This window comes from Lepus europaeus, chromosome 17 (assembly GCF_033115175.1).
Source record: "Lepus europaeus isolate LE1 chromosome 17, mLepTim1.pri, whole genome shotgun sequence".
Taxonomy (NCBI): domain Eukaryota; kingdom Metazoa; phylum Chordata; class Mammalia; order Lagomorpha; family Leporidae; genus Lepus; species Lepus europaeus.
Window position 1 is genome coordinate 15,639,159 of NC_084843.1, and position 24,425 is coordinate 15,663,583.

Consider the following 24,425-nt stretch of genomic DNA (forward strand, 5'->3'; position numbering starts at 1 on the left):
CCTTCTGGGTTCCCCGCGTCCCTGCTGCCCTGTCTTCTCGGATCACCTACCTGGCTGTGTCATCATTGTCCACTTGTCTGTGTGTTGCCTGAGAGGGCAACAGGCAGCCTGGCCCTGCAGTGGGCGCCGAGAAAGTTGGGGATAAGCATTTGGAAGGAGCCAGCCCCTGGTACGATGCCCACTCGGCTCTTTTCTAACTACATGCCATGGGCAAGCTGTGTAACCTCAGTTTCTCTAAGGCTATGATAGAGATAATAACACCCCCATCACAGGGTTCCTGGGAAAACTAACAGACACAGCATGTGCAGCCTTCATCGGTGTGCCTGGCTTGTGGGCAGGGCTGCCTGCATGTTCGCTGCTAATATAACAGAAAAAGATTCCTGTCCATCGCTGGGGTGGAAGGTCTCCAAGCCTCAGAGCCCAATCCAGTGTTCCTAGGAAGAATCAACCTTCTAGAAAACAACAACAAATCTTTCTTAAGCACATTTATGCAGCACAAACCAGGAGTGAGATTTTAAAGTGATAATCACAAAATGTTCAAAGGACAACCAAAGGGATTTCTTTAGAGGTGACATGGGGGAGGACTTGGGAGGATTAGGAGACTGGAGGGGCCCTGGCTAAAGGTGAAGGGGTAAGGGGATGTGCAGAGTGCACTCAAGAGCCTGAGGCAAGCTCCCCTTGCCCACAGGTGCCACGGCTCAGGTGGCCAGGTGCTGGGCCGCCTCGGGAGCCCGTGCTCCGTCCTTGAGGAAGTGGTCCAGTCCTGCTCAGCCAGAGCCTGGAGCCCCCCGAGGAACCTTGGAGAGGCAGAAGGCAGCAAGCAGTTGTTCTCACGCACCCCAATGTGTGTGCGAAGCTGCAGGAGGGCGGGAATGATCCAGAACCCAAACGGCCGGCCCCAGGGTGAGTGAGGTCTGGTTGCTCCCACCTCTCCCCTCCTGGAGCCGCTGGAGGAAGGCCAAAGGCAAATGCGCCCGCCGTGGCTCAAGCAGGAGGCGCTCTAAGCCTGCCTGTCCCCATCTCGCAGCTCACAGCTCAGTCTCCTCCTTCGGGCAATGGGTTTGCAGCCCCTGCAGTCGGCACAACAGATCTCGGATGCCCACCAGAGCTCGCTCCTTCCGGAGCCTCCCGCGGGGTTGGGGAGGTCCCGGTCTCGTCCTCTCCCGCCGCCCCCGAAGCCCGGACTTGAAGGAAGTGCGGGCGGCCGGGGGGCGGGGAGCCAGGCCCCGGGGGCTGACGGATGCGAGCGCCCACGGTCCGCCCCCGCCGGCTGCGGAGTTCCCCGGCGCGGGCGGGAGCGGGGGCGGCGCGCGCGCGCTGGCCAGGGCCCGGCCAAAGGCCCGGGGCGCGACGGCCGCTCCAGGAGGTCCGGCCGTGAGCGTGACCTCACGGGGAGGGGCCAGCGCGGCGGCCGGGCGGGGAGCCGAGTGCTGAGAGCGCAGCGCCGGAGCCGAGCCGCGAGAGCGCACCCGTGGCCCCCATGGAGCGGTACAAAGGTGAGGGCGCGGGGTCCCCGCGGCGCGCACCCACTCCCCTCCCGCTCAGCGCTGCGCGGGGAAGGAGGGCTGGGGCTGGTCCCGCGGGGAGCCAGGTGAGCAGAGCCGGCTGCCCCCGCTCGGAACCTGGGCCGAAGAGGGGGCGGCAGCGGCGGCGTCGCGGGCTGGGCGGGTGGGCTCTTGGCTAGGGGCGGCCGCGGCTCCAGCCCTGTGGTCTGCCTGGGTTTAGAGGGCGGGGGTCGCAGAAAGGGGCGCGGCGGTGCGTCTCACCTGTAGGAGGAGAGAAGGGTGCGCGCGCCTCTCACCCCGGTGTCCCCCCAGTCCCGCCACCCCGAAAAGGCCCCCCAGTAAAGATTGGAACCACGCCACGGCGCCGGGGGCAGAGGGAGCGAGCTGTTGGGGGCTCTAGCCCACGCGTCCGTCGGGGTAGGGGCCCTCCCTGCAGACCCCATGAAAGAGCCGGTTCGGGGCGAGGCGCCGGGGCGGCGGGGTGGGCGCGCAGCCCCGCTCCCCATCAGCTCGGCCTCCCCCGCCTCGATCCTGCAGGTCGGGTAGCCACTTCTCTCCGAGCCGGTCTCTGCTCCCCGACCCGCTCGCACAGTGGGTTGGGGGGACTGATGGCCGGACGGGGCGTCCGGCAGGTGGAGCGCCCGGAGGCGGCCGGGCCCGGGGGCTTAGCCCAGTGCGCAGCTGGGCGAGCTTTGGGTTTGGCCCGGGAAGGTGGGCGGGCCGGCCCTGGTGCGCAGCTAGAGCGCCCGCGCTCGGAGCCCGCGGCCGGAGCGTGCAGGGCTCGGGCTGCAGTTCTGTTGAACGAGGCGCCCGGGGGGAGCAGCCCCTGGGGCGGGACGTGGCGGACGCCCCCCGCCCCTCGTTCCTTTTGGAGAAGCCTCCTGCGCTCTCTGGTGCTGGGCGGGTCTCGCCAAACCTGCGAGAGGAAACGCTGCTTCTATATTTGTTTTCCCTGGGGAGGGAGTAACCCGGGAGCCGGCTCCGATTCCCAGGGAATCTCACTCCCGATAGTTTATTTCTGAAACCGACGGAGAGGGGCCTTCAGGGAGCGGCCTTAGTTCCCGGCAGCCGTCGTGTCTTCGGACTGTGCCATTGCTTTTTTCTCGTCTGGGTCAGCGGGTCCCGGCGAGGGCGAAGGACCCAAATCCCACCCCGCGCCTCCCATCTCCAGGAGGGGTTTTTGCGCAGGGCACGGCAGCTGGGGGTCGCGTGGTGGGCACCCTCCCCGAGCCTCTCGCGTTTCTAACAGGGTAGGTTTTTGGCTTTGGTCTCAGATTCTGCGGGGATCGTGTGAGTTTTGTGCCTCAGTGGCCGGATTCGCCCCAACGCAGCCTCCAACACTGGAGGAGGCCACAGCCCTGTCCTTGCCCAGCGGCAGCGCGACGCCGCTCCCCCCTCCACCCGGGACTTGTCCTTAGGGAAGGTCCCTGGGGGGCAGTGCAGTGGCCGCCTGGCTGGAAGTATTGGCCCCTGAGTATTGATGAGCTCCCAGGTGATCAGCCTGTTGGTCTTTTTGCATTAGCGCGCGCGGCAATGTTTGGGGTCTTTTGCAATGCCCAGTTGCTGTGGTTCCTGTGACTGGCCTTGACCTGATAAAATCTTCCTAGTTTATCTAACTCTCTTGGGAAGCTTAAAATCCTCGCACCCTGGGAGCTGAACATTGGTCCGGGGCTTTTTGCAGCTGAGGCCAGTTCCAGGTGTTTGTTTTTGGTAGTGCAGGGATCCGCCCGGTCATTTTGCAGTCATTCCGACCCGGGGAGTGATCAGTGGATAAACCTGAGAGCTGCCTGCTTTGCAGAAGCTACCCCAGCGCCTCTTGGAGTGTTTGAGGCAGAAAGTCTTTATTTCCAGCCTCACTAGTAATATTTTTTATTGCGCCTTTCACTAAGGCACGCAGGGATTTTCCCCCTGTAAGGGGTGAAGAATTCTTTCTCTTGAGGAGCCAGTGAGATGAGTTGTGCTTTGATCACCCATTGAATGGAAAAGTTGATCTGTGCAAGATGGAGCATGCTGGCCTAATCTCTGATTAATCAAGCAGCTTGACTGGTAGCAGGGATCTCTCCTTCCCGAAACGGTGCAGCCGGGCCAGTATCGGTGGTCTCTGCTGGCTTGTCAGAGAATGGGGGTTGTTTTTGTGTTTTTCTCTTTTGAGGGAAGTTATAGAATAAGTCCAGTGGTTTAAACAACAGAGGTAAATGGAAAAGCGAGGTTTGCTTGAGCTCTCGGAACAGAGGGAAATGGTAAGGAAATGTTCTTATATGTGTGGCATTCTTAATGTTTGGACAATAGATTCCCCACTCTGTGTTTCTAAATTTCCAATGTCGAGTGGTCCCTCCCCCAGACAGGTGTGTACCTCATCGCTGGGCACATGCGCAGTGAACCAGATCTCGGGGTGTTTTCTCCAGTTTATAAATTGTAGAAGGCACTTGATGTAGGAGAAAGTGTTCCTCCATTCCCATTCCCCAGCCTGCTTGTCGCTTACTGTACATCCTCCAAACAGCATCAGCTTAATGCTCTGGGCTGGTTTTCCTTTGTCTTTTTTTTTTTTTTTTTTTAAGATTTATTGGATGCCGGCGCCACGGCTCACTTGGCTAATCCTCCACCTGCGGCGCCGGCACACCGGGTTCTAGTCCCGGTTGGGATGCCGGATTCTATCCCGGTTGTTCCTCTTCCAGGTCAGCTCTCTGCTGTGGCCCGGGAAGGCAGTGGAGGATGGCCCAAGTGCTTGGGCCCTGCACCCGCATGGGAGACCAGGAGAAGCACCTGGCTCCTGGCTTCGGATTGGCATAGCGTGCTGGCTGCAGCGCGTCAGCCGTGGTGGCCATCGTGGGGGCGAACCAATGGAAAAAGGAAGACCTTTCTCTCTCTTTCTCTAACTCTGCCTGTCAAAAAAAAAAAAAAAAAAAAAAAAGTATTGGGTGCTGGCGCTGTGGCATAGCGAGCAAAGCTGCTGCCTGCAATGCTGGTATCCCATACGTGTGCTGGTTCAAGTCCCGGCTGCTCCACTTCCAATCCAGCTCTCTGCTATGGCCTGGGAAAGCAGTAGAGGATGGCCCAAGTCATGGGAGACCTGAAAGAAGCTCCTGGCTTCAGATCGGCCCAGCTCTGGCCATTGCAGCCATTTGGGGAGTGAACTAGAGTATAGAAGACCTCTCTCTCTGTCTCTACCTGTTTGTAACTCTACATTTCAAATAAAACAAACATTATACATACATATATAATTAAAAATTTATTTATTTTTAAAAGTTTTACATATTTATTTGAAAGGCAGAGTTAGAGATACCTTCCACCTGCTGGTTTACTCCCTGAGTGGCTCCACCAACCAGAGCTGGATCAGGCTGAAGCCAGGAGCTTCCTCTAGATCTCCCATGTGGGTGCAGGGGCCCAAGCACTTGGGCCATCCTCCTCTGCTTTCCCAAGTACATATAAAAAGGAGCTGGATCAGAAGTGGAGCAGCCAGGACTCGAACCAGGGCCCATATGGTATGCTGGCACTGCAGGTGGCTGCTTAACCTGCTATGCCATAGTGCCGTCCCCTTCTCTGCCTTGTAGTAAAGGGAGTTGTGGAGCTAAAGGGTGATGGATTAGTACTCTTTGTCTAATGCAGACAAACGTCCAGACCTCCCTCCCAGTCCCTTCCGGCCACTCTGCTAGGTAGCCATGGCTTTCCCAAGTCAAAGCAAGGGGTGTGGGAGTATGCGGCCCTCCTTCCCAGAGCGAAGGAGTGTTTGCAAAAGTAGAAAACGGGTGAAGTTGCTGTGTGTCGTGTGTGCATATCTGTGTTGTTCTGTAAGCAATAAGACCCTTCTGAATGTCCCGGATGTGGTACCAAGTCCTCCAGAGAGCCTTTCAAAGATTCCCATCCTTGGGTGTTTACATGTTTCTGACTCTTCTGAGAGCATCCTTAGTTCACTGTGCCTGTGCCCATTGGCTGAACTCTCCCCATGGGGTTAAGAATCCTGGTTCCTGCCGCTCTCCCAGCTGTTAAGTGGGTCCAGGGCCAGATGTGACTGACCTACCAGCTCTGTGGATCACACTTGGAACATCCATGCCGGAGCTTCCTGAAGTTGCATCATGCTTGGTTCCAGGCAGGCCTGGTTGAGTTACAGAGACTTGGGTCCAGGCATTAGTTGCGAGTGTACTCCTTCTCCCATGTCCTCTTGTTCTGACCACCTGATTCCACCCCCTAGGAGATGGAGGCGAGGTGTGAAATGCCAAGCCAGTGAAAGCTTTGCAAGTTTGCCTGGGAATCCCGAGATCTGTGATGAGGGAAGGTCCAAAAACGAAGAACTAATGGAAAGAGACAAGCAGATTGGGAGCAGGATCCAGCTGCACCCGCTGTCTTCTCATGTGTAGGAGCTCAGCTTTTTGCCCTGGGCAAGCTCTGAGACAGTGGCGCTTAACCATAGGCACATGGAAGTGCCTAGGGAGCTTTAACAACTACGGATGGAAAGGCCCCACTCAGGATGGGGAGTTCTGATTGGTTGTTGGGGGTGCAGCTCGGACAATGTTTTTTTTAGAGGTCTCTCAGTGATTCAAGTGCAGCCTGAGACCCATCTTTCCTTTGAACAATGCGATGCGAATATGGAAAACAAGTACAGTAGCCTCCTGGTATCACAGGGGATTGGTTCCAGGACGCCCTGAGGATACCAAACTCCACCATTGGGAGACGGAGAGAGGTCTTCCATCCACTGGTTCACTCCCCAGATGGCTGCAATGGCTGGGAGCTGAGCTGATCCGGAGCCAGGAGCTTCTTCCAGGTCTCCCATGTGGGTGCAGGGGCGCAAGGACTTGGGCCATCTTCCACTGCTTTCCCAGGCCAGAGCAGAGAGCTGATCTGGAAGAGGAGCAGCCAAGAGTCGAACCAGTATCCACATGGGATGCCAGTGCCTCAGGTGGAGGCTAAGCCCATTACAGCCAAAGTGCCATTCTCTCCACCTGTTTAAGTTATCTCTGGATTAACTTGTAATACCTAATATGATGTCAGTGTTATACAAATAGTTGTTATACTGTATTGCTTAGGGCATAATGACGAGAAAAAAAAGTCTGTACATGTTCAGTACCAATGCACCTGCAGCAGGGTAGCCCTCGCTACGCAGGACACACCAGCACTCATGTCGCCTGTATTTCCCCAGATGTTTTTGCCATGGGTTGGGGTTATTTGCATGTGAAGTTTTAGACCCTGCTGTCAGGAAGGGTCCACTGTAATTGTATCCACACCTTCCCCACAAGCGTGGTGTGAAATAGGCACCCCTCCACACTCACCTGGAGCCCCTGCACTGCATCCGCCACGCCTACAGAAACCCTAGGTCACTCAGTGGCGGCTGCTCCAGCCTTTCACAGGCTGTGGGAACGCGGCTTTGAAACATCTCCGAGGTTTGCTCACTGTGCGTGACCCGGAGGCCTCCTGACTTTGAAGCTCTTTGAGTGGGAGCCCCTGGTCTGAGGCAGAAGGATGGAGAGGTCACTGGGGCGCTGAGGGCGTGGGGAGTTCTGCCCAGGGCCCTTCTTCTGTTCTGAAGGAGGGGTGCTCTGGGACCTAGGCGGGTGCTGGCACAATTAAAGGGCCAGGAGCAGCCAGGGAGCTTCAAAGCTTAGCAAGCGGTGCCAGTGTTCTTCCACATCCCTTTCATGAGGAAACGTTTCTTTAAAGACTGTCCTTTGGAGAAGGGTGACTCCCCAGGCTGGGGCAGGCTGGCCAAGGGGAGCAGCCGTGGTGCGGGGAGGAACGTGGCTGTGTGGGACCCTGGAGCCCCCTGTGTTCCGCATCATCGGGCGAGTTGCCGTGGCTCCCAGGCCTCAGTTTCCCCACCTAGCGTACAACAACCGGTGCTCAGCCTCTGCTTTCCCAAGGCGTCTCCAGTGCCGGCTGCGGTGCGGTCACTGAGGAATCTCGGGAGGGCGGACGTGCCCTGGGAAGGAGAATGCAGTGCGCAAGGGGGTGGGGTGGGTCACCAGCCAAGGTCACTTTAGGATCGTTGTTCTTATAAATAAAACCGATTTCCTGTTGAGAGCTGGAGACGCACAGACTGCCTGGGAAGGCCATGGGCTGTGTGACGGATTCCTGCCTCCAGGGCTCTTGTGTGTCTGGGCCTCCAGAGATCATTGAACCCCAAGCCGCTCTCCGGAGCGCAGAGGCTTGTTCGCTCCCCTTTGACAGACAGGCCCACTGAGGCCTGCAGAGGGTAAGCACCAGTTCAGACAGTCAGTGAGGAAGGTGGAATGCCTGTCCTGAGAACATCAAGGATTGATTTTGCAAGAAGTGATGGACTGATTCCTTATCAGTGTAAACAGTCCTGGGAAGAGACTAGCTGCTCATTAAACTCCTGCATGCCTCAGGGCGTAGCCCAAGTGTCACTTCTTCCAGGAGGTCTTCCCTGACTCCACCTGTGTATAGCCTGATTCCACCTGTGTATAGCCTGACTCCACTCTTGGTAGATCCTCCTGAATGCCTGACACATTGTAGGAACTCAACAAATGTTTGCTGAATTCATATCACGTTGTCTTATCGTTACCCCTTGGTAAGGGGGCCGTGTCCCAGCAACTCCCCCAGAGATGCCAAGATCTGTGGGTACTCAAGTACCCTCTCTACAGTGTCCTAGTATTTGCTTATACCCTAAACACAAGCTCCCGTGTGCTTTAAATCATCCCTAGATTGCTTATTGCATCTAACACAACACAAATGCTGTGTCAATAGTTGTTGGTGGAAAAATAGCAGCCAAGTCTGCACATGCTCATTACGGATGCAGCTTAAGGCTTTGGAATCTGTAGTTGGTTGGCTTAAGGACGTGGGACCCGCAGCCACAGAGGCCCCTGAACTGACATATGTGCACTTCTGTTTCACCGTGAGGCTGAACTCCTTCAGGTCAGGGGCTTAGTCTCCCCTCTGTGTGTCCACCCCACAGCCGCCAGCACACTGGCAGGCACGTAGTAGGTGTCTGGGGTGGGTCTGGGGGAATGAGTGAAGGAGTGAATTCCCAGCACCGAGGGCACACATTTTCCCATGCTCTCACTTCAAGAACAGATCTGGTTCAGCAGGGCAACGGAGTGAAATCTCAAAGCCACATTCCAGACGTGGAGATGCAAGCCTGCTGTGGCCGCCCTTGGCTCCGCCAACTTGAGCCTTCTCTCTGTCTGTTCCAGCCCAGGGGTGTTGCTGTCTGCTGGTGCAGAGAAGGATCCTGCAGGTCTCTGCCTGTGAGTATGAGCCTGCCTGCGCCGTCTGCAGCAGCCCACCTGGCGCCAGGCTCCTGAGGGCACAGACCTGGCTCTGCCCATGCTGGGGATGGCATGGAGCGGGGCGCCAGCCTGGGCACTCAGGGGCTCAGGCTTCTAATCTGGCTTTTGCCACTAACGCGCTGTGCGTCCTTGGGCAAGTCGCTGAACCTTTCTGGGCCTTGCTTCCTCCTCTGTACAAGTGAGGATAACTATGTTCACTAATCTACCTCGCAGGCCGCTTGGAGTAGCTTGTGAGAGCTGCTGGGACTTATTTGAGAAGGGCAATGTTGAATGAACTTGGGGGGACAGAAACGTCAGAACTTCCATGCTGTGACTGCCCTACTGGTTGGTGGGGGGGTCTTCACCATGGTGCCCAGGAAGCGCTCCGAGTTGAGGCTGCCCTGCCAGTTCCAGGCTTCCTTGCTTCTCAGAGCACCCAAGTAGCCTCTCTCTGGCAGCCAAAGAGACAAGCCAGGGACTGTCCGGTCTTCAGCCTGGGGTGGAGCCACATCCCGGTCCTGCCTGACTTCTCCGGGGTGGCTCAGTTAGATTCCGTGGCAGAGACCCTGACATTCTAACATTAGCTTCGAGCTCTTGACTAATTTTCTGTCGTTTGGCTCTCACCTTCTCCCTAGTTAGTGTCCAAACAAACTAACCAAAAACTGCATGGGGGATGGTGGGTGAAACACAGGGGGAGCCAGCAGTGCCCCCAGATGTGCCTGTACCTGACTGTGGCAAACTCAGAATGAGGCCAGGCACGTGGATGGACCCATCTCTCTGTAGGAGGAGAGGGGAGGGGCGCCCATGCTAACAGAAGCCTTGCTCTGCTGTTTGCTAAACAGGCCCCGAGTTCTCTGCCCGCTTCCGTGAGCCCCTCCCAAGGGCTTGTGAGGCAGCTGCAGGCCTGGTGAGTTCAGCCCCAGCAGACTGCAAATCAGCTCTCTGGTCCTGTTTAGCCGAGAAAGGAGGAGTTGGCGGCAGGCTCAGGGGGAGCCACCTGCTGGGCACCAGGAAGGAATCGGTGCAGGGGAGTGTGCAGTCTGACCCTCGGAGGCAGCTTTCCCAGGCCGCGTGACCAACCCTCCTGGCTTGCTTGGGACTCTCCTGGTTTTAGTACTGACAGTCCTGGTTCCCAGGAAATCCTCTAATCCTGGATAAACGGAGACAGTGGGTCACCCTGTTCCAAGCTTTCTGAAATACCTCTAAATCAAGAATTTGTTTTTCCCATAGCAAAGATGAGCTAGAGCCAACCATTTCATCTCTTTGACAAGAAAGAGAAAATCCAAGTCTTGAAAACTAGCAGATCGTAACTAACCACCAGTGATACTCACCAGCATGCCAAGTGAGAGAAGCCAGACTCTGAAGCCTACACACTGTATGGTTCCATTTATAGGACTTTCTGGAAAAGGCAGAATTATCTGTAGGGAGAGGAAATAGTTCAGCACTTGCCAGGGCCAGGGGAAAAGACAGGGTCACAAAGGGGCAGGAGGGAGACATGTGGAATGGTAGAAATGTTTGATATCTTTATTGCTGTGTTGGTTGTACATCTACAGCCATTTGTCAAAAACCAGAACTGTGTAGTTCACAGGGAGGCGCTTTCCCGTGTGTGATTTAGCCCTCAATAAAGCTGACTTTTGAAAACACTGTAGCAGATTGTGGTGCTATAGGCTAAGGCAGAGGACCTGTCAAACGCAGGGTTGGGCATTGCAGCTGTCAGTAGAAACCATCCTGGTGTGGGCGTGCCCATGGTGGGGCTGGAGGTACAGGAGGGGGTGGAGGATAATGGTATAAGACAGAAGGATCGAGGCCTCATGCTTGATGAACCTTTTCTCCAAAGACAAAATCGGTGCCATGGTGGAAGCCCTTGCTCCATGAGAGCAGAGGAAAAACCAACAGCAGATCAGGCCTAGAGGGCCGTGGAATGCCGGCGCATTTGCTCTGCGCTTCCACCCTGGGAAACTGCTGCTATCCACACATGGATCTAATGTTTTGACCCTGGCAGCCTATCTGCAAGTCTTTTTAACTTTTTCTTAATTGCCAATAAAGTTATTGCCTTGGACTTGAGGACCCAAGTCTGCACCGTAATTGTCTCTTGGTTGACTTTTTTTATGTTTGGCAGCCCTGCTTGTCTCTGCTCACTGGGATTGATTTTGAAGGAGAAAAACTGATTTCGGAAAATCACGCACCTAGTGCCATGGGATGTAAGGGGTCAGTCCTCCTGCTTCCAGGCCGGGGGACGCGCCAGTCCTCACTGCTCCCGGCCAGGAGACAGGAGGTAGAATCCTCCGTGAATAAAGTAGTCACTCTTCTCATCGTTATGGAGGCTTTTTTTCTTTTAAAGATTTATTTTATTTATTTGAAAGTCAGTTACACACAGAAGGAGAGGCAGAGAGAGAGAGAGAGGGAGGGAGAAAGAGAGAGGGAGAGGTCCTCCATCCACTGGTTCACTCCCCAATCAGCTGCAACAGCCAGAGCTGCACCAAAAGGAAGCCAGGAGCCAAGAGCCCCCTCTGAGTCTTCTCACACAGGTGCAGGGACCTGAGGACTTGGGCCATCCTCCACTGCTTTCCCAGGCCACAGCAGAGAGCTGGATCAGAAGTGGAACAGCCAGGACTTGAACCTGCGCCCATATGGGATGCTGGCGCTGCAGGCTGGGACTTTAAACTGTTACACCACAGCACTGGCCCCAACTTTTTTTTTTTTTTAAGATTTATTTTATTTATTTAAAGGGCAGAGTTAGGGAGAGAGAGAAAAAGAGAGAGAAATTGATCTATCCACTGGTTTGCTCCTGAAGTGGCCACAGTAGCTGGGGCTGGGCCAGGCTGAAGCCAGGAGCCTTGGCCTCCATCTGGGTCTCCCACATGGGTGGCAGGGGCCCAGGCACTTGAGTCTCTCAGTGCATCCCCGTGTGCATCAGTAGGGAGCTGAATCAGAAGTGGCGCAGCTGGGACTTGAAGTGATGCTCACATGGATGCTGGTGTCTTAACCCACTATACACAATGCCAGCCCCATGATGGAGTCTTAAGAGCTGAGGGGTCTCCCCCACCCCTTTTTTTTCAATAAAAAGGAAGAGAGAAATAGATAATCAGAGCTGACATCCATTGATTGGTTCACTCTCCAAATGACCCCGATGGTCAGAGTTGGAACCAGGAACTCAGTGTAGGTCTCCCACATGGGTAGCAGGAAACAAACTACTTGAGCCGTCCCTGTTGCTTCCCAAGGTCCGCATTAGCAGGGAGCTAGAACTGGGAGGTGGAACTGGGGATTGAACCCGGGGACTCTGGGATGGGCCCAGGGCATTCTAACAAGCATCATAAATGCTAGGCCAAATGCCGGCTCTGGTTTCCACTTTAAAAACACTCAAAGTCCATGTTGACTCAGCCAGTTCTTCAGGTGAGTTTTGTCTGGTGCGGGGCCCTGGGGAACTGGGTCTGTGTCTTTGTACCTTCACCGAGTACAGGGGAGTAGAAGGCTGTGAACTTCTGTCCAAGAAGACCACTGGCCCCGGTCAGGCTCGTAGGAGAGCCTCACACCTGCAGCTCCTCTTGGTCACAAGCGTGTCCAAGCCACAGGAGCAGTTCTGCTCAACTTGTTCTGGGTGTCCAGGAAGAATTACAGAATAATACGTGGTACAGGCCTTACTTATGATTGCCTTGACTTTGTTGGGTAGGTGGGGGTGGGGACAGAAGAGAATTTCTGTGTGTGTTGGAAGTGAGCGACACTTCTCAGGGCAGGGTCAGGCCTGGCTTGTGGCTCGTCCACCCAAGAAGGACCAAGTTTGGGCCAACCCCAGGGTGCATTTCTACATTTCTAGTTTGAATGCAAGTACAGGAGAGCCGCTTCATGTGAAGGAGAAGCTAGCAGTTTGTGGGCAAAGGGATTCCAGATACTTCCTTACCTGTGCTGCACACTGCCACCATTTCCCGGGGCTCTGCTGGCATCCTTGTGGGTCTGGGGGACTGTCTCAGCCTTCCTGTTAGACCAACAAGCGGGAATTCTGCCATTTCCTTCCACCCTCTCTCCCCTCTCCTCCTCTCCCCCCAGTTTTTACACAACAGCATTTATTCATGTTAACTGTGTTCAGGTCCCCAGATGGGAGGAGAAAAAAGATTGTGTTGAATGAGCTTATTGTTTGGAGGTTTCACTGCCTTCTTTTATTTCATACCCACAGTCCTAGAACATATTGAGCTGATTTACTAAAATTCAGATGTGGTCCTGCTGGATGGAGCCCTGTAGGGCGCTCACTGTCCCTGGAGTGGACAGTGGAGGCTGGGACCTATTTGGGTTTCAGGTTTGCTTAGGGCAGCTCATCTGCACCCTCACGGTCTTGATCTTCTCCAGGACAAATGCTTTCAGTTACAATCCCAGCTGCTCGTGAGCTCGAGGTGGTCATCACCCTACTGTCTTTTGCATTGTCAGGCCTTTTATGGTGTCCCTGTCTAGCACATTGTTTGCAGAAATAAAGATGGACACCCCCTTAAAATACTAGAGTTGATAGGAGCCCCCTGTGGTGGCTTCTTGGCCATTTCTTGCACTCACAGGAGGCAATTAAGGATGGAGAAGCAGCTGTAGGGCAGAAGTAGGAAGTCTCCAACCATCTCACATCAACGACTGAGGTGCTGAATGCAGTGTGGCTGGACCGCGACAGCCGTGGCAGAGTTGGGTTGCGTGCCTTTTGCAGCATTTTGGAGATGGGGTCCGCACCGCGGATGTTCCTGGAGTTGCAGCTCAGGATCACGGCTTGTTCGGTAGTCGATTGCTGCGGTCTCTATGGCTGTGACCCAGTTGCCATGACAGCTGCAGGTGTCTGGGGCCTTTGGGGACTAGGGCAGGTGGTTGAGCTGGGCGAAGCTCTGTCTCATTGGCGTCACTGGAAGCTTGTGTCTGGTTCGAGTCCTTAACACCCAGATGCCTAAAAGTTGGCCTTGGGCCCCAGCAGGTAGGGGTGACAAAGGATTGCCTGTGCAGGTGTGAGTATGGAGTAATTCAGGACACCTCCGGGAATGCACAGGCAGCACCCTCCTCATCTCCCCCATCTTCTCCGGGCTCCTCCTCCCCTCCTCCCTCCCTCCTGTTCTTTAGCTCCCTCATTCTCCCCTCTTGACTTTCTCCCCTCTTTCTTTCCTGCCAGTTCCACTGGCTCAGGAGTGGGTCCAGCAGAGCCCAGAATGGAGATTCCCATTGAGAACCTGAGGCCAGAAAGACCCAGAGAAGCGACAGCCCCTGGCCTTTTCCCCAGCTCTCTGGTCATCTCAGGGCCTCATTTCCAGGAGCCATGGCTGGACAGCCAGGCTTCCCTTGGCGGGGGAGGTGGCTGGGGACCTCCGAGTCACCACGGAACCAGGACTCGTTCTGAGCATCTCGCCGTCTCCTAGAAGAGGGGCCCCAGTGCAGCGTTGCTCACGTAACATCTGCGGCTTCAGTAGGTCCTGTGCTGCGTCATCGTTGCGCACAACCTCCTGTAATGAGCGCCTCCGTCCCCACACTTCAGGGCCGGAGCCACTTGGTCACCCTGGGAGCTTGGCAGCCGCCACCTGGCGCAGTGCCCATCAGTGTCACAGTGACGTGGGTGCCCGCGCAAGGGAGCTCTTACCCTCTCTCCCTGGGTCCTTAAATAGCGTTGTGCCCTGCTGACCATGGCGGGCTAGAAGCTCCCCCCAGTGCCATCCCAAGGGTGTCCAGGGTGGGTCCGTGCTGTGCAGGGCAGCATGAGAACAGCGCCAGTGTTTGGTTAAAAAAATCCAAATACGAAGATTCAATGTTGACTCAAATAATTTTTCCCATTGACCTCCCAGCTCTCAGCAGGCGAGCGCCTGTCTCCCAGTGTGTGTTGCCAGTTTGGGGTGCATAGCTGTAAATACTTCTGGCTGGGCATTATGGGACCCAGGTGTCACCCCTGACCGCCATGCACTGGCTGCCTCTAGAGTGGAGAGGCTGTTTTGTTGTCAGGCTGCTGCTTTTGAGATCAGTTCCTTCTGAAGCATGACTCCTTCCCTGTCCCCAGCCACCAGGTCTTGCCCTCCTGGGAACTCTGCTAGGTAGATCTCCCAGCTCCTGGGTTTTTTTCTTTCCCTGACTGGGAGGTGAGGGTGTGGATCCTCAAGTACTCTCCAGGGTGGAGGGAGATGCTGGAATGTCCTCTTGTGGTTGATAAGGATGGGCCAGAAGCCACACCCTCTGTGGGATACCCTGGGGCTCACTACTCAGGGCGAGGAGGTGGGCCCGGGGCCACTTGCCGCCTCGTGTCCACCACAGCTGGGGTGCTGCCACCAGCCATGACAGCATGCAAGTGGGAGTCTGAAGTAGGAACTCTCAAGAGAGTGTGGGTGGCTGGGGACACTTAATGGCCTCTCTGTCCCTAGAGATAGAGTTGGGAGTCCAAGCAGAAGCGGCCCAAGGGATTGGGTTGGAAAACGCCTTTGGCTAGATTGCAGCCCTAAGCCCTAAGTGTCAGATGATAATGAGCCCTATTTTCTTAACATGTCCTAGGTAGTTATCTTAAAGGATAAGACTTGTCCTACAACAGGATTTGTTTTCCTGCCTAGGGAAGGTTGAGGCAGCTCTGAGGAGAGGAGGTGAGAGCGCTCCAACCGAGTTGTGTTGCAGGGAGTCCTCCATGCCTGCCTTCTTGGCTGCCATGAGTCTGGGCACATGGACTTCTCTGGTTGGAAAAAAAAAAAAATGAGTGGTCCCATAGCTTGGAGCAAAATGTTCTCTACAAAAGGCTTTTTAAAAAACTTACCATTTGGGGGGCCGGCGCTGTGGCGCAGCAGGTTAATGCCCTGGCCTGAAGTGCTGGCATCCCATATGGGCACCGGTTTGTGTCCCGGCTGCTCCACTTCTGATCCAGCTCTCTGCTATGGCCTGGGAAAGCAGTAGAAGATGGCCCAAGTCCTTGGGCCCCTGCACCCACGTGGGAGACCTGGAAGAAGCTCCTGGCTCCTGGCTTTGGATCGGTGCAGCTGCAGCCATTGCAGCCATCTTGGGAGTGAACCATCGGATGGAAGACCTCTCTCTCTGTCTCTACCTCTCTCTGTAACTCTGTCTTTCAAATAATATAAATAAAATGAGGATGAAGATGGTTTAGACTCAGGAGGAAACAGCTGGCTGGCAGAGATCTTGGTGGGCTCTTGGGTAAGATTCTGCCACGTCACTGATGACTTCATTCATACATTTCCAACACAAGCCTGCTTGACAATTGGGTAGTTTTGGGATTGAGAAGCAAGGCCAAGAAGGGGAAGTCTTCATTTCATTCAGGACAATGCAGACTTGTCAGTGGATTGCTCTTACCCACCTGGATAGTTTAACATGATTGTACATAAACTCTTCGTTATAGGATTTTCTGAGTTTCTCTGAGGCTTTAATACATTGTTACTGTAGCTAAAATGAGCCCAACTTTGCAAAGTCTATGAACCAGGCTCCTTCTTCGAGTGCAGGTGGTGTCCAGGGCAACTTACCAGTGGCTGTGGGGAGAAGGTGGTGTGCTGTCCACTTGTACTGCCCGGGAGAAAAATCCGATCTTCTTTGGTACCTGGCCCTCTGATATTTGTCCAGCCTCTTTGGCCATACCTTGGTTCACTCTATGCCCAGGCCATTCTGGACTCCTTAGAGTTCCCCAGCTTGGGCTTTTGCATATGCTAGTCCAATGGCCCAGCCAGCTTAATTGTCACCCAGTCTTAAAATCTTGACCTTGACTACCTTGAGGGTCTTAACCTTCATTGTACAACTCATAAGCCTTGTTGGCCACGGTCATTGTGTTGATGTATAGCTGATGGAAGGCCTGGATTTCCAGTGGGAGATAAACCCCTGAAAGGTTAAAGACATTTTTCCTGTGTCCACAATGCCTCACCCCATGTGTGATATATCATGAATACTCAAGGAAGAGGAATTGCATGATTGAGAAGTGGATGCTGCCTTCAGGTTGGATTATTTCAGTTGAGGCTCTGCTCACCCTGGACAGTTAATATTGACAGCAGAAAGGAGAGAGGGATTTACAACATTTTAAAACATTCAAGACATAAACATTTAGATATACCAAGAACTCCTGCAAATCAACCAGGAAAAGACAGAAATCTCAGTTGAAAAGATCTTGCATGAAGGGCATGAGCACCATGTTACTGGTGAGAAAGCGACCCAGCAACTAACAAGCTTCCAAAAACAGGCCTGGACCCCTTCGCTGGAGACCAGCAAGAACCCCAGTAGGCTGGCAAGAGCCAGAAGCCTGCACGATGCCCAGTCTTTGCAGCGATGCTGGGGTCAGCAGCCTTGTGCATTGCTGTGGGGGCGCAGGCAGTCCGCAGAGCAATCAGGATTTTCTCAGTTGAGTTGAATACACACGTACCCCGTGGTCTAGCAGTTCCCAAAGAAATGTCTGCAAAGGCCCATGGGGCAAGGTCAAGAATGACCTCTGCAGCATTGTGTGTCATGGAGAGAGGAAGCAGTCTAGGTATCGCGGGGAGAGGGGACAGGTGCGTACCATAGAGCCTTCGGCAGCAGTAGAAGCAATGGGTTGGGTGTCCGGCCCTCAGCGGAGATGGATCCCAGACATAGTGCTGGCTGAAAGGTCAGAAGCAGGTAGGCTGTTTGGCAACAGCATTTATAGCCATCAGAAATTCATAAAATGGTGTACATGAAGCAGAATACATATAATGGAAGAAGTCTGTGTTAGAGATGTCATTTTTGTTGGGGGAGGAGAGGGAGTGTGGGGAGGCAAGGGAAATTGTGAAAGTTAGCTTATAGTCTATGGTTGATGGTTGAGCTCCCAGGTAGTTCTGGCTTGAAGTAGAACTTGCAACCGCAGGAGCTGACTCTGTGTGCTTGGAAAGATGGAGAGGGGGGCCGGCGCCGCGGCTCACTAGGCTAATCCTCCGCCTGCAGCGCCGGCACACCGGGTTCTAGTTCCGGTGGGGGCACTGGATTCTGTCCCGGTTGCCCCTCTTCCAGGCCAGCTCTCTGCTGTGTCCCGGGAGTGCAGTGCAGGATGGCCCAAGTGCTTGGGCCCTGCACCCCATGGGAGACCAGGAGAAGCACCTGGCTCCTGGCTTCGGATCAGCGCGGTGCCCCGGCTGCAGCGGCCATTGGGGGGTGAACCAACGGAAAAGGAAGACCTTTCTCTCTGTCTCTCTCACTGGCCACTCTGCCTGTCCGAAAAAAAAAAAGGAGAGGAAACTACATATCCCTCCCCCGCCCCTCCCCCATGAAGGAGTCAGCGAGGAGGCCCCTTTCCTTCTTGTTAATTGCTGGGTTGTCCGCCACCCTTGCTCCATGACTGTGTGATAATGGACTCCCCTGACATTAGACTCCACTGTTTACAGTTGACTGTCAGAGCTGCAGAGCAGTTAGCAGTCAGCTGTCACTGTGGGGAGTGAGGGGGCGTGCTTGTCCCCCCCTCAGTGAGCCTGGGCTGGTCAGCCTGGCTTTTCACAGTTGTGTGTTTTTCAGCTGCCTCCAGCCACTCTGAATGCCTGGGCTCTTAGTCATTTTGGGTCCACATTGCTAAGTATAGGTCATGGCCAAGGGCCAACCTCCCACTGTGTGTCAGATTGAGCAGAATGCCATGGGGTTGGATTTTTCCAGTACCTGACTGGACACAAGCTTGCTGGACTGTGGCTCGGGGCCCACTGTGAACTAGGGGTCCATTTTTGCTCCTCTCCATGAGGGAGATGGGGATAGTCAAAATCACACATTCAGGGACAAGCATTGTGGCACAGCAGGTTGGCCCTGTGCCTCAGGCACCAGCATCCCATGTAGGCACCAGTTCAGGACCTGGCTGCTTCACTTCTGATCCAGCTCCCTGCTGGTGCACCTGGGAAAGCAGTGAAGGATGGCCCAGGTGCTTGGGTCCCTGTGCCCATATGGCAGTCCTAGAAGGGGCTCCTGGCTTTGACCTGACCCAGCTCCAGACATGGTGGCCATTTGAGGGAGTGGGCCAGCAGATGGAATCTCTCTCACTCTAGGGATGTGTATCTGTCTGTCTGTCTGTCTCTCCCTGTCTCTCTAACTCTGCCTCTCAGGCAAGCAAAAAATCTTAAAAAAAAAAAATTCATGCAAGCAAACAAGATAAGCACCCTTCACCTCCCCACCCCCCACCTTCACCTAGGTCTAAATGATTTGGACAGAATTGGTCCCTGATCTTGGTTCTGTCATCTCTGTTTTGACTTAATATCTGTTTTCCTCTATTTTTAAAGACTGCTAAAGATTTGAAAGTACATGTGAACTAGGATGACCAGTGCCTCCTTTTGCTTTGCCCAGCGTGGCGGTGGGGGTGGGGGTGGGGGTGGGGTCTCTGCCTGCTGCAGGAGGAAGGACCTGATACTGCCTGGGTCTTGGAGATGGACAGATGACCTAAGCCAGCTGGGGGGCAGCAAATCCAGCTGTATTTAAAGCTAAGAACTAGAGTCAAGGTTTTCAGAAGATGGAAACAATGCTGAGATTGGCTCTGCTGGTCTGTTTTTCCCGTTGGTCTTCCCCGGGCACTGGATGTCTGCTGGTGTCTCTGCCTTTGAGCTGTCCTCACTGGCCTGTCCAGTTGCTGACAGTGCGCACTTTCTGCCCCACGTCTCTGGGCCCACATTCCCGCCTCCCGAGCCCCTGGGGATGTTGATGTCTCAAGTGATGAGACACCAGCGAGCTCCACTTCTGTTTTCTCAAGTTCGAATGTCGGCCTCAGGATCCTTTCCAGTTCAAAGAATTTGTGATTTTGTAATAAACTCACTGATGTCCTTAAATAGCCGCTCTCGTGGGAGGATTTCCAAGTCTTCACATAATACACATTTTAAAATTTTCACTCCGGGCCAAGCGTGGTCTGGATGCTGAGATACAGCTGGCTACGGTGTTCATGGGGTCCCTGCCCTAATGACATTTGTATTTTAGGAGAGGAAAGAAGACCCTAAATAAGCAATTATCTTAAAATAGGATCATTTCAGGTGGTCATAAGAAACATGAAGAAAGGAAGACAGGAAGTGTGGTGGTGACGGTGTGTGTGTGTGTGTGTGTGTGTTGGGGGTTGCTGAGTATCAGTCACAGGTGGCCTGTGGAGTCACAGCTGAGTTGAGACCTACATGAAGAGGACGAGCCTGCCATGTGGGAACCGGGGTTGTGAGTTCCAGGCAGAGGGAGCAGCAAGCGCAAAGGCTGTGAGGCTATCATGAGTTAGCCGGTGTGGTTTGTGTTGGTGGGAGCAGGGAAGGGCTAGCCCATGAGAGGCCTGTGGGGGGAGAGGGTCCATGCTAGGGGACCTGGGTCCTCTCCTGAGAGTACCTCACATGTGCTGAGAGTTGGCTTCCCAGCCACCCAGCCAGGTGGGCCCTGCCTCTTCCAAACACGTCACCATCCACCATGCAGAGACTACCTTGGATTCAAAAGAGTATGTACCTGCAGACTTCCCGTAGAGGTCAAGGTGCTAGACGCCTGTGGTTTGTCCTCACTTTACTGAAGGGGCGGGAGGGCATGAGAAGGCCCAGAGGGAGGCCCCAAGCCATCAGTGGCAGTGATGGGGGTTGCCTGAGATACCTGATGGTGGTCCTACACCCTCTGCACAGGCGGAGCTGAGGAAGGAGAGCAGGTGTGGCCTCTGAATTGCCCAGTGACCCCCATTTAAGAGGCACTGAGGGGCAGGAGTTTACTCGAGCAGTGCAGATGTTGGTTTCTACAGCAGCGTCCCACAGTGGTGTCTGGGTTTGATGGTCTGTTTTGGCGTCTGACTCCAGCCTCCTGGTCATGGGGACCTTGGGAGGCAGCAGGGATTCAGTTCCTGCCACCCGGGTGGGAGACCTGCACTGCTGGGGCTGGGGCTGTTGCAGGCACTGGGGGAGCAAAACAGGAGATGGGAGCTCTTTTTCCTTGTGTCTGTTTCTGTCCCTCTGTCGCCTCTCTCAGCTACGTAAAAATATTAAAAGGAAAAGAGGCATTGCCTGCTTCTCTCCTTCCTCTCTGCCCCCTCCCCTCCACACGCTGTTCAGACGGTCTGAGGCCCGAGCGCTCGGGTGGGGAGTCTGACGGGGTTCAGAAGTCGCAGGGTTTGGCTTCATGTGGTCCTGGCTCAGTCGAGCGTGGATCTTTGCCACCTCGGGCATCAGCTTATTCTTTCCAGGCCTCGGTTTCTTCCTCTGAAGGTGTCTGATCCCTTCTTCCTTGGCGATTTGTCAGGATCGAGTAAAATCTTATACTTGAGAGCCTGGCCACGGTTCAGCACACAGCGCTAGCTGCTCCTGGTGGGAGGAGTGAAACATGACATGCGGCTGAATTTGCTGTGGATCGGCCATGTTTGTTCCTGACGCCTACAACCTTTGCTCTCAGCAGTGTGGCCGCTGGGCTGCCTGTCAGCAGTGGGGAGCTGTTTCATTAAGGAAAGGTGCTTCTGGTTTGTGCACCCAGATGTTAGTCCTCATTATCACCTGGGCATCCCCTGCCCCACACCCCATCTATAGTAATCACCAGCCCCTGTTGCACTGATCTTGTGGGTAAATCAGAATGAAAGCAGGCATAAGAGTGTGTTGAACACCATAAAGCACCAAGGACATCTGAAGGTGTCTATCGGACTAGAAGTTGCAGTTCCCAGCTAAGGGGATTCCACAGTGCTGCCATCGTCATTGCCAAGTTGGTCCTCACTACTTCTCAGCCCTGCAGTGTGTACGGCTTCTGGCCATGGAGATGCAGACGTGGGTGGAATCGTGTTTGGGCCTGGCTGATGAGATGAACAGTTAGATACAGGGTCACAGGAGACCAGGAAGGGATCCCATGACCAGTGCAGTACACTTAGCTCCCTGAAGTGACAGAGCCTTCCCGGCCAGGGTGCCTGTCTGCAGTGCGAATGCCCTCATTTTGCAGGGCATGGAGGAGGGGAGCCCCGGCAGTCTCAGGACGGTGCTGCTGTGGCCTGGGCACCGTTTGCAACTTCAGAAGGACCTCTTCCTCAGGGATGCACTGTCGCTTGGTCACCACCTGGCTGCGGCTTCATTGGTGGCCACGGAGTCCCAGTGGGCCTGACGAACCCCTGGGCCTCCTGGCCATTGGGGTAGGGCAAGTGCTGTGCTGGCTGGAGCACATACTTCTCACTCCTCCCTACTTCCTCTGCCAAGGAAGACCTGCCCTGTCATCCCAGACCCTCCATCATTCCTGCTCTGCTGCTGCTTCCTGGTGGTCAATGGAGCATCAAGGTCAGTGGTTAAATACAGGCAATGCTGGTACCTTTTAGCTTTTATTTATACATGTGATCCATTATGTCCCTTCACAGGTATCCCAGCCGGGTAGTCAGAAGTGCTAGGATGGCCATTTCCTCTGGCTGATGGAGGGCCTGAGGCTTTAACCTCCTGCCAGGACCACAAGTTGGGATGGGAGGCCCACAGCTCCTGTCTGACAGTGACATCATCAGTGTCCCTTGCTGGGCCTTTTGGTCCCCAGGGGCTGCTGCTCCTCAACTACCAAACTCCATTCTCCACCAGGAACCTGCCTGGGGTGGTTGGATCCCTGGGCGGACCCAGTAGAAAGGCGTTTTAGACTCTCTCTGGCGTTCTTGGCCTGGCTTCACTCAGGGAGAAGTCCCCTGGAATGCAGGGACTTGCTCCCCTGAGCTCGGCTGAGCTAAGAATGTTAATAAAAGGCTTCCCAAGGCTTTCCTATCAGACACTTTCATCTTATTCCAGGCTGGCAGGATCACAGCTGGGCGTGGGGCGGGAGGCAGGGCTCCAGGCTTGAACATGATCATCTGTACTCCAAGGACAGGAAATGGAGGCCATCCATGACGACCAGCAGCCGTGCAGGCACAAGCTCAGCCCAGCAGGGGCCGACCCCAGCTCCGGCTGATGCAAGAGCAGATTCTGCCGCCTGGTCCAGCTTGGTAGAGCGGGGCCCGAGCTCCACTTCCACAGGGCTTCAAACCTGGCCGGCAGCCCCCTTTGGATCGGAGCTTAAATGGGGTGTCAAGTGCACCAGCTGCTGTCCAGGCACGTAAGTGTACCCCATGCACGCGAGGAGGGAGGATCCCTCCGCCCGGCCCACAGCAGAGAGCCCCAGCCTGATGCAGTGGATTTGCCTCTAATTGCTCATTGCATCACCCAGCCTCCACGCGATTCCTCCTGTATCTGGGTCTCTGTGACCAGAAGCCGTACACACTGCAGGGGTGGGAAGTAGTGAGGAGCAACTTGGCAGCAGCTAGGGCGGCTCATTTACTTCCCTTAGCCGGGAATTAATATTTCCAGTCCAATAGTCACCCTGAGGTTTGCTCAGGGCTCTATGGTCTTTCTCTCCCTCTCCTTCTTTCTTTTCTTTTTTTCTTTGATTTATTTGCTTATTTACTTATTTATTTAAAAGGCAGAGAGTTGCAGAGAGAGAGAGAGAGAGAGAGGGAAGGAGGGAGAGAGGGAAGGAGGGAGGGAGGGAGGGAGGGAGGGAGGTCTTCCATCTACTGGTTCATTCCCCAAATGGCCGCAATGGCTGGAGCTGGGCCAATCCAAAGCCAGGAGCCTGGAGCTTCTTCCAGGTCTCCCACATGGGTACAGGAGTCCAAGGACTTGGGCCATCTTCTACTGCTTTCCCAGGCCATAGCAGAGAGCTGGATAGGAAGTAGAGCAGCTGGGACTCGAACTGGTGCCCATATGGGATGCCGGCACTGCAGGTGGTGACTTTACCCCCTATGCCACAGGCTGGCCCCGGCTTTATGATATTCAAAATGCTTTTATGCATAGTTTCACTTTTGGGGGTCACTGGGGGTACCTAGCTTGTAGGCATCCTCTTTCCCTTCTGTTCCCAGCTGGTCTAGCCAGCCTTTGATCATGCTGTTCCTTTGGAACACCTTCACGTACCCCCTCCTCCTGGAAGCCTTCCTTGACCACATCTGTTTCCAAGCCCTCATACTCCACATGGGACCCTACCATCACTTTGCCATGCAGGCTGATGTTGGTCTCTGGTCCTCGTGTCCCTGTCTTGTCCCCATGGCTAGTTGTGTTCAGCACATAGAGGGTCATTCAGTTTGTTCTTGATACTTCCCAGGAGTTTCTGTTGTGTTTTCCATCTGCCCCCTTTCAGCCAGGCCTGGAGCCTTCAGAGTCCCTACCGAGCATGTGGGCCCAGCATGAGTCACGGCTCCTGGCCATATGGGCACAGCTTGCAGCTGCTGGTGGAGTAGGCCATGACCCAGGTACCTGTGCCCCCGTGGGCCTGGACATCGGTGGTTAAGGGGTGCTGGCTGCCCCCAGAGTACCTTATGTGCTATGTGATTGGTGGGATAATTGCAGGGGAAGGTGAGCGTTTTCCTGTTCCTTGTGCTCGAAAGAAAAGATAAGAGAGGGTGCTGTCACTTGAAAACTGTCTCACCGTGGGCTCCATTCAGCCACACGCCATTGGAGCCCAACAGCTGTCTCTCCCTTGCTGGCAACTGTTGCGGGTGATGAATGTCCTGCAGCCGTGCTCACAGCCAGCCCTCTCAATGGAGGCCTTGGACAAGTGTGGGGGAACAATGGCCCCTCTCAGAGAGCCCTCAGCACACGCTCCCAATGAAGTTGGTTCATCACTGGGAGCGGGGTCGGCCCCCAAGACAAGATGCCATTGATTGGGCAGGGAAGGCCCGAGCAGCCCTGGAGAGGGTGGCTGAAGACAGGGGCAGAAGAAAGGGTGGGATTCATGGCACTGAGAGGCACGCGGAAGGATCCGTGCGATGGCGCCGCCTCCCAGATAGGCTTTGCAGGAAGAGGGCCTGGAGCGCGAT

General features: G+C 54.8%; 1 protein-coding gene across 5 annotated transcripts in view; it reads left to right on the forward strand.

Annotated features, from left to right (window-relative positions):
- The first annotated feature begins 1,419 nt into the window (after positions 1-1,419).
- AFAP1L2 (actin filament associated protein 1 like 2) overlaps positions 1,420-24,425 on the forward strand; it is a 110,801-nt gene continuing 87,795 nt past the window's right edge. For 4 of the 5 annotated variants that reach the window (XM_062214579.1, XM_062214580.1, XM_062214582.1 and 1 more), the window contains exons 1-2: positions 1,420-1,496; positions 8,648-8,701. In XM_062214579.1, the coding sequence (XP_062070563.1) occupies positions 1,481-1,496; positions 8,648-8,701 (70 nt within the window). In that variant the 5' untranslated portion in view covers positions 1,420-1,480. The remainder of the gene's footprint in view (positions 1,497-8,647; positions 8,702-24,425) is intronic. The other variant, XM_062214581.1, reaches the window with a different exon arrangement.